The following is a 9,808-nucleotide window of genomic DNA, read 5'->3' as shown; positions in this document are numbered from 1 at the left end:
AAGTTTTCAAATGGGTCCAAAAAAAATAATGATGATGCAATCAATCCATGGCATAGAATACTTGCTAGCCTGGGCCCAAATGCAAAAAAAATCTCAATGTTTGGAAATTATATGATATGGACCATGGCAGTGCTGGAGCTACCGGACTCCAGGCTGCTAGGTATAGGGTTCGCAGTCTGGTACCAGCTCCAACTTTGAGCGAGTTCTTAAGGGCTCAATGGGTAGGTGTAGGCCACTACACCCTCTTCTCACTAACCAACCCACTGTCCTGGAAAACAGCTCAGATAGCAGAGGTGTGTGCCCAGGACAGCGTGCTTGAACCTTAATTCAATATAAGCACAGAAATATGTTGAAATGATGTGGACAATGGTTCGTTTAGTTTAACGACACCACCAGAGTACATTGGCTATCAAATATTTGGTAATTTTGACACATCTTAGAGGAAACCCACTACATTTTTCCATTGGTAGCAAGGGATCTTTTATATGCACCATCCCACAGACAGGATAGCATATACCATGGCCTTTGACATACCAGTCATGGTGCACTGGCTGGAACGAGAAATAGCAATCCTAGACCTACAGCATTACATCCCACCCCTGGACCATGGTTAATTCAAAAGAAAATGTAGATTTTGGACAGACTTTAAATACTAGTATAAGGATTTTGTATCCCCGTTTTAGACAAACAAAACTTTACTACAAAAAATATTATTGTATACTCAATGCCCCCTTATAATGCCCCATCTCTCATGACGTAATTTTATGTATGAAATATTTAACACTCAACTACCATTTTGTGAATTTGTCTCCTGGAGTTTGCTGATGCACAAAGAACCAATCAATAATTATCAGATGCAACAAGTATAATCCAGGATAAAACCAATGTCATATATGCCTTCGATTTTCAAATGTTATCAACAAAAATTTCATATAATCATAGCAATGGTAGATCAAACGACATGCTCGCCCAGAAAAAAAAACATTGTTGGGGAGATGGTTTGACCTCTGAACCCACTCCCCATCACGTGCCTGTAGATTTACGTTACACAATAATGGGACAAGTCTTTATGTTCCACGATATCACACTGCCGAATTGGAACAAAAGAATACAACTGTTTAGCAATGCCCAAACACGAGAAGTGCATTGGTTACCGGGTGTCAAAACAAAGGTAATCAAACCACTAGAAATTATGATTTCTGTGGAATTAAGAGGGCTGCTGTTGCTTATCTAGTTGTTTTTTTAAATTTCGATTACGAACATTTTGTATACTGTCAAAGTGTTGTTTGTGCATGTGTAAGCATGCGTGAGTGAAAAAGGGAGAGATATATGTCCCACTTCATTTCTACACCCTGATGCGTGGATCCAAGAAATTAATTTAAGAAAAAACGTGATGAAGAACAAACAAAAGAGCAATAGTTGTAAATATTTGTCTGGTTGATACAAAACAAAAGCCACTTATTAAATTGTCACTTTATCATATTATTTTTTCCCCTTTTACACAACAATCTCAGGGAATTCAAAGTTAACTTCCTTTCCGGTCAGTTTCTTGTAAACAGCTGCAAAGGTTTCCAACTGAAATTAGATAAACCAAAAATTAGTTAAACAAAAGTTATGGAAATACAACCCTCTTCATAAAATATGACTAATAATAGTAAACAAATGTGACTAGTTTTAAACATATCTGGCAAAGAGGTTGCAATGAGCCTAAAATTAGTACAGGTCACAAAAAATTGAGAGCCAACATGAGCAATATGCTATCTCAATTAACTACAAAAGCATCCATTCTGTACTAGATATAAAGTACTAAACATTTGTACTGTAAGGTACAGCCAAATTTTTTCCTGAGTCAATCTGGTCCCTAGATCTGGAAGTTTTTAGCAGCAAGAGCTATGCAACATTTTTTCGCTAAATTATCTTATTAATATTTTTTTTTTATATAGCAAAAACCCAGTTATTTTCTTTAAAAAATCAATTATTTCGCCAAACTAAACTAAAATTTGCCAATTGTTTTTAACTCTTTTCATTCTGCAACCCACATGTGAATGTGACCTCCAATATCTGAGAATTTCTGGAATTTCTGGAAATGCATGTGGGAATTCGCTGTTTAGTATAAATTGCCATAAAATATTTATTTATCAAGTTATATATATAAATGAAAATACCATTTTGTTTGGAATTGAATGCCCTTTATAACTGTGTACTTTATTATAAATTTTATGCAATATTTATATTTTATTATATATATTATATACCATAATATGGTAGTAAAAAAAAATTAAATTGTGTTGATGTCAAAATATCTGAATGAAAACATGCTAAAAGAGGTGATTTTTCAGTGTATTAATTATAGGCAATTCAATTATCTACATTATGATGTAAAAATATCTAAGATACACCAATAAATAATGGAGTTATAATAAATTCAAGTCGACGTGTCAAAAGTGCCTATACTGCAAGCAAACGATTCACATCACATCATTATGATCCAAAATAATAAAACTTCACTGAATTCATTCATGGTAAGACAAATAATTTATTATACACTTACTGATCAAAACATGTATCCAGGTTGATTTTCCAAGAGCACATACACACTATTTACACTGCAATAATCCATGGAATTGTCAAAAAAAAGAAGAAAGAAAAAAAGTTCAGGCGAGTATTCAAATGAAAATATATACAGGTTTGTCACTTGATATGTACACAAATGTTTTGACAGCAGTTCAGGCACTGTAACATCTCATAATGTGCTTGGACTGGCATTCAACATGCACAGGAATCTGACATTGCACACATCCAAAATTTGTAGCTCCTGGCCTCTGCCCCTTTCCTGATGCCGCTAATGAACACTCTCGACACACTTTTCTTTTTGTGAAAATTTTTTCAACCTTGTGTTCTAGCACTGGCCTTTCAATGTTACACACTTTGACAGCCTTTTTTGCCCTGCTGTTACCAATAAGTTCCTCAGATAAGTCTTCGATAAAATCCTGGAAGTTGGGCCAGCGATTCATCGATGGTATCGGATGTTCATCCTTGGCACATATGTATGCATTATGTGCGCATGACATGGCCAGGCTGAAAAATATACGCCTCCACCACTTGCGAGATCGATGATTTATCATGTAGTAGTGAATCATCTGGTCCATGCGATCTACACCTCCCATATTCATCTGGTAGTCACTGATGAGTGATGGCGTTGTGACGTTCACTTTTTGGCGGACGTTGTTTCTTCTGGATACGATTCCAGTATCATCCGGAGAATGAAAATTTGAAAGGAAGAGAACAGGTTTGGTATCTTGCCAAATGCAGTATGTCAGTTCATCTTTCTGAGCTAACTTGAATTCATGCTTTTGAAGCTTTGTATTCTTCGGCAAAAGTCTGTTTGGTAGTCCTTTTCGGTTTGCCCTGACTGTTCCGCAAGCATGGATTCCATGTACATGCAAATCGTGAAACAGTTCAATTCCTGTATAGTAGTTGTCCATGTAAATACAAGCGTTAGTTCCAAACAATGGCGTGCACAAATCCATGACAACACGGTGTGACAGACCTTTCTCCTGGACTCCGTTATCTTTTCCGGTATAAATTTGGAAGTTGTACAAATAACCAGTGTCTGCTTCGCACACCGACCAAATTTTCACTCCCCATTTGATGGGTTTTGCAGGCATGTACTGTCGAAATCCCAATCTGCCTTTGAATTTGACCATACTCTCGTCCAAAGAAAACTGTCCGTATGGCATGTAAACAGACTGGAATTTTTCATTCAGATAGTTTACAAACCATCTGATCTTGAAAAGTTTGTCGGCATTTCTATCTCCTTGGGGTCCCAATTCTTCATTATTCTGTAGATGCAGATAACGCCACAACAAGTTAAAAGTATCCCTTGGCATGATGTGGTTGTAATTAGTTTTGAACAAAAACTTTCCAACACGCCAATAGTCATTTCTGGCAGGCAACCTCAGTATTCCCATCCCAAAACACAATCCAATGAATGATTTCATTTCCGGAATGTCTGTTGGTCTATAATGAGGGGCGTAGGTTGGTGGGGGATTTTTGTCTCGTTCTTGTTCGGCATAAATGTTTGTCTCGGTCACAATGTGTTGCCACATGTTCAAGTCCCAAAAAAGTTCAAAATAATCCAGTGCACCGGCTTCTTCTGGATGGACACAAAGCAGACCCGCCCTCTTTCTGAATAGGTTTGCTTTTGCCCTCTGAGAAAATTCCTCGTAAATCCATTCCTCGTGGAAACCATCAAAATCGCAGTTTTCTTCATCGCCGTCGGTATCAGATTCAAACATCTCGTGTATCCACTCTTCATTTGCGTCTATCACAGTAAAACTATCGCCTACATAATCGTTTTCTGCTTCAATGTCACTCCCGTCGCTAGATGCATCCGCCATGACAGTTTTTTAAACAAAAAAATCGCGAAAAAATTCGATAAAAACTACGATATCTACCAACAAAACAATACTTTTCTCAGTTTAAAAATGGCGGTAAGCCGGAAGGAAGTGTGCTCTATTACCTACCGCGTGGAATTGTGGGATAACTTCCGTGGATATAAATAGATAAGGGACATCCCAAGGAATTCCCAAACTACACATGTATGCGTATCCCGAATGAAAAGTAGTATTACGCATGAGTGCGTATGCCGAATGAAAAGAGTTAAACTTCGCAATTTGCGAATTTGGCGAGTGCTAGAGCTAGCCCAGAAAATAATATTTGTCAGACATATCAGCACATTTTAAACTCCAGATATTTGGTGTCTACACAAGGTCTAAAGTGAAAATGGAAACCACACTTCTTTAGCAACGCCCCAGCATAAGACATACATCGACTACTGGGTGTCATACTACTAGAAATTATAATTTCTGTGGAATTCAGAAGGCTGCTGTTGCTAACTTAAAATCGGCAGGGAACATTTTGCAAGTCAAAGTGTTGTTCGACTTCATAACTTTTGTATGAACTTTTCAGTAGACAGAATAGTACATACCACAGCCTTTGATGTACTAGTTGTGGTGAATTGGTTGGGATGGAAAAATAATTCACCAATGCAGGGCTCTAACTTTCGTTGAGATATAAATTGCTGTAGGTCAGGAGCATCAGACAAAAAAGTGCAGTCGGTAAAGCTCCTCAATGATGGCAAAATGTTTACACCTGGTGTACATTATCTGCCAGTATAAAGCATTAGAACATTTAAAATAGGTCTTCATACAGCAAAATAACCTTTCAGTCTTATTTATTTGTTGCAATAGCATTTTATTTTTTAAATCACAATGGGCAGATTTTAAATAGTCGTCGGTGGACCGTTTCAACCACAGCAATTTTGTTTTTAAATTTCCATCAGAGACAAATTCTTAAGTTAGAGCCCTGCAATCGATTTTATAACCCATTGCACTTCCATTTTAAGATTTTTCTTACATCTTACAATGGCTGTTAAATCAGGACAGTTCCTTTAAACTTAAAAAAAAACACAAGAAAAGACCCATGAAATAATGCCAACATCTTCGCTGTTACCTTGTGTTCAATGTTTGTTTGCTGCGTCTTGTCTAAGTGAACCTTGATCAACCTGGACCCATCAAGCTTAATTCGTATTCTCTTGCCAACGATTTCAGATGGGAAGCAGAGATCCTCCAAAATGCAGTTATGCACTGAAGTCAGAGTGCGGCTGGAAACAAAATTATTTAAATACATGTACATTCATCAATTAAAAAAAAAATAAAAAAAAATAACAGACTTATTTTATGAGCATATATATATATATATATATATATATATATGGAAATTAAGCACCCCCTGAATAACCTTTGATAGAATGCAAGTTTTATTTGATTTATCCCTAGAGGCTGCACTAGACTGGGAAGGGCAGCCTTTCCCTCTGGAACGCATCAGGTGACTCACTGGGGAAATGAAAAATAAGGCAAAGGCTGCCATCCTGGCAAAGTGGTGATTCCACTAGCTATGGACCTTTTGGACTAGACGACTTTATGACAATACAATTAATGTTTCCTGACAAATGGTCACTTGTGCCTCATCATAGAACATTCCTGATCCTAGATAAGTGGCTCCCATTTTACCTAAATGACACTACTATCAAAATTGTATGGTAAAAACCACAAGTGGTGCATGTGTGTATACAAAATCCAATGTAAATATTATTTTATGGATGAAAATATATAAAATCCATTGAAAAATATTGTCAAACCTTCTAGGTCTTTTCTGCTTGTTCTTCGTTCTACTCTTCCTGTTTGGTTTTGGTAGAATACGTCTCTGGAAAACAAAATTTCAACCAACAAGAATTAAGGCAATGTTTAACGAATAGTAATCTTATGTTAAGAACTGTGAAGTAGTTCCAATTATTGCTATCAACTGAGGAAATAGTTTTTATTTTTTAGGCCAATTTTTTTTATTTCAAAAATATTGGTTTAAAATTGCTGTCGGCAGACTCGAAATTGTCAACGATAAGTATTTTGCCTTTGACTAAAACATTTTAAATTTTCCTCAACAAGTTCAAGCCCTACATATTCTCGCTTCCTGTAACCTAATAACAATAATATAAAAATATATATTAAAAATCATACACAACCAGTGTTTCTGCGAGTAATAAATGTTTGGATATGGCGCTATAGATTGAATGCAACCAGAGTCAACAGGGGATATGGAACCTCCTCCAGAAAGAAAATGAGTTAAGTTTAGGGTTATGGTTAGGAAAATCATACAATAATAACAGCCGTCATTAATTTTGCCATAAAGTTAATTTTAAAAAATAAAATCTGCAAAAACATTTTGGTATGGTGCCATACCCATTTTATACTCTGGCAGCAAGTAGCAAGATGAACAAACAAAAAAACCTTTACTTTAAAAGGTAACAGCTAGAATTTACTGTAGCGTAAATTGAAAGCAAGAACATAAAAAATAATTTAGACAGTTTTTAAGTTTTCACATTCAATTACAAATTTAAATTTAAAAATTTTCGCAGTTTAATTTTATTCCAAGTCTGTCAAACAATTTGATGAAAATTACCAGTTCTGGGGACCATGTGAATTAATTATCTAAACTATTCTCACCTGGGCAATAAACACAACATGTTTTCCACTGAACTTCTTTTCCAGCTCACGAACCAGGCGGGTCTGAATCTTCTGGTAGGCACGCAGCTGTGGAACTGGCACGAAAATGATGATGGCCTTCTTGCCAGCTACATCGATTTCCTACAATCAAAGGTGATATTGCTAAATTATCTAATAAAATTCACAAATCACAAAAACAGATATTTTCCAACATACCATATATTTTTGCCTGCAAATTGACCCTGCCTACAAATAAAGTCCCTAATTTTAAGCCCTAAAAACAGATGGGGTTTTTCCCCTTAAATGACCTGTTTATAAGTTGACCCATAAAAAAAAATGACCAATAAAATTATTAAAGTATTTCTTACTTTCAGCAAAGGAGAATCATAAATAGCTTAAATTTAAAAATTTCAGCTTTGATACAAAGTTTGTACTATTTGATGAAAAAATACCTTTGCTCCTGTAATATATAGTTCACGTAGTTGTGCCTTCAAGTCACTGTTCATTTCCAGTTCAAGTAGAGCCTGAAAAGTAAATCAAAATGCTGACATCTTATTTTAAAAAGTGGACGACTTGCACATGCTATGCACAAAATTATATATGGCTGCAAATAGGAAAACACATAACCAACAAATTATTTAATCAGCGATGCTTCATCAGCTGACAGGTACAGATTACAGCCTAATTAAAGAGTATGCATGATACTAATTTTAAAATGATAAATTACAAATTATGTATGCAGTATGCATGCTGGTGAAATTGTCTTCATTCACTAAGCACATATTGTTCCCATCTTGTTAGAATTTGTTTTACTTTTAAATATTAGACTTAAGATGACAATAATTATCTCTTTTAATTTAAAAAATGTAAGAAAAACATTTAACATTTTCGGTTTTAACACCCCCCCCCCCCCCCCCCCAAAAAAAAAACAAAAACAACAACAACCCCAGTGCTAACTGCTAAAATTAACTTTTAGTTCCCCATAGCATGTAAACTTAAAGAATACTATGAGATTAAATATCAATTTCAGTATGGTAATATTTTAAATGGTCCAAGTTAGGGAAGCAATTAATTACTCATCTCAATTTGCCTAGATAATATTTAAAAAAAGCATTTTCTAATAATAATATGCATCAGCAAAAATAACATCAATTACAACAACTTTGTAAGTACTTACCTGTGAAATTGAAGATTCAAAATCATCAGGCTTTTCCCCTTGGGGTTTCACGATCTTTGCACTCGCCGAATACATCTTCAAATAAAGAAACATTAACAGTTACTTTATAAGGTTAAAAGATCCACTTTGAAGTGAAGCTGCTTTTTTCCTAAAATATTATTATATATACATGAAGTTTAAATTAAACATCTGTAACATTAATTACAAAAATTAACTACTCAAAATAGGTACACTATTCTGCATAGCTGTAGCATACCAGTTTGCCCCCGTGAGCTGTATCTTAACCACATGTTAGCAACGCAAAATTTATATCCTAACCAGACCTTAGCAACAATCAAGCTAAAGCCAAATATTGTATCATCTAAATACTGGTAACTGTGGGTCTGTAAAACTGGGAATCCTTTCAAATAAAATAATTGTACATGTGCAGTGGGCTGGAGTTGGAGTTACAAGTAAGTTAAATGTTTGAAATCTCATTGCCTAGATGGTTTTCCCAGATATTTTTGCAGATCTATATTTAAAAAGAAATGTTCAGATCCATTATTTTATTGAACCATGGTTACCATACCATTATACTTGTGTGGATTACATGTTTATACATTGGTTTCACGCATACATGTGTGGTAAAAAATAGAATAGGATACAGCTTGACATCATACAGCAGACTTCTTGTAAATCCACTTGTTATTTATAACAGAAAAATATAGTATTCTTCCCATTTAAAACTGGTTATAAAACAGAACAAAAGGTTTACCCAGTATTATATGTATCAATTCTTATTCAGGGTTTTTAGATTACAGTAGATAGGATGACAGATGGGCTAGTAAATAACTACTATCACTATGCCACAAGGATAGTGGGAAAAAATAATGCTGCATTTAAGTCTTTATTTTGTATAAATATGAATATCCTAACCCCCCCCCCCCCATCTTAATGTTATTATTACTATCAGTAAAAATGTATTAAGTAGGGCTAGTTAATTTTTAATCTTGACTAGTAAATTTTTAAAATCTAGAAGCTAGTGGATTTTGTAAAAATTCTAGAAACTGCTTATTTAATAAAATTTCATTTCCATTTTAAAATAATTTCTAGTGAACAGTTAGAATGTCAAGTCCTTTAGCTTTGTTAGGTTACTATGTAGCACAAGTACAAGCTGCTGTTTCAGACCTAACCTCATATTTGAACAGTTATGATCATTCTCTTAAGCCACACTGTTCTAGTTAAACACTTAGGTGCCAACAGGTTTCTTCCTGTAGCATATGCATTAGTGATCAATGTGTTAAATATTTGTTATCAGTGAACTCGAAAATGATCAATGCATTGATATTTAGTGTCAAACATGGGGTTATTTTTGTATCAAAGCAGGAATCTTTGACTACCTGGTGGTAGGCAGCAATTCCGTCTCTTCACTATAGAGATTGTTCCAGTTAAATACAAAGGTGCCAACGAGTTTCATCCTATAGTGTATGTATTAGTGATTAATATGTCAAATATTTGTTATCCGCGAACTCAAAAATTATCAATGCAATGGTATCTATGTTTAACATGGAGTTATTTTTTTTTATCA

General features: G+C 34.9%; 1 protein-coding gene across 1 annotated transcript; it reads right to left on the bottom strand.

Moving 5' to 3' along the window:
* Nucleotides 1-1,461: 1,461 nt before the first annotated feature.
* On the bottom strand, nucleotides 1,462-8,331 carry LOC121375155 (40S ribosomal protein S7-like). Its single transcript, XM_041502426.1, has 6 exons — nucleotides 8,242-8,331; nucleotides 7,517-7,588; nucleotides 7,065-7,205; nucleotides 6,203-6,267; nucleotides 5,515-5,665; nucleotides 1,462-1,575 (listed from the first exon to the last, which is right to left on the bottom strand). The coding sequence occupies exons 1-6, from the start codon at nucleotides 8,314-8,316 to the stop codon at nucleotides 1,498-1,500; spliced, it is 582 nt and encodes a 193-aa protein (XP_041358360.1). The 5' UTR covers nucleotides 8,317-8,331; the 3' UTR covers nucleotides 1,462-1,497.
* Nucleotides 8,332-9,808: the final 1,477 nt, after the last annotated feature.

This window comes from Gigantopelta aegis, chromosome 6 (assembly GCF_016097555.1).
Source record: "Gigantopelta aegis isolate Gae_Host chromosome 6, Gae_host_genome, whole genome shotgun sequence".
NCBI lineage: Eukaryota > Metazoa > Mollusca > Gastropoda > Neomphalida > Peltospiridae > Gigantopelta > Gigantopelta aegis.
Note: the sequence above shows the minus strand (reverse complement) of the source record. Positions and strands in the feature narration are given on the sequence as shown.

What these genes read in the sequence shown, in the direction of transcription:
- LOC121375155 (XM_041502426.1), bottom strand. Translation starts at nt 8,316, where the DNA reads ATGTATTCGGCGAGTGCAAAGATCGTGAAACCCCAAGGGGAAAAGCCT. An exon ending in TATATATTACAGGAGCAAAG is followed by an intron (nt 7,206 to 7,516) that starts GTATTTTTTCAT and finishes CTTTGATTGTAG; the next exon opens with GAAATCGATGTAGCTGGCAA. An exon ending in AAACAAACATTGAACACAAG is followed by an intron (nt 1,576 to 5,514) that starts GTAACAGCGAAG and finishes ATCTAATTTCAG; the next exon opens with TTGGAAACCTTTGCAGCTGT.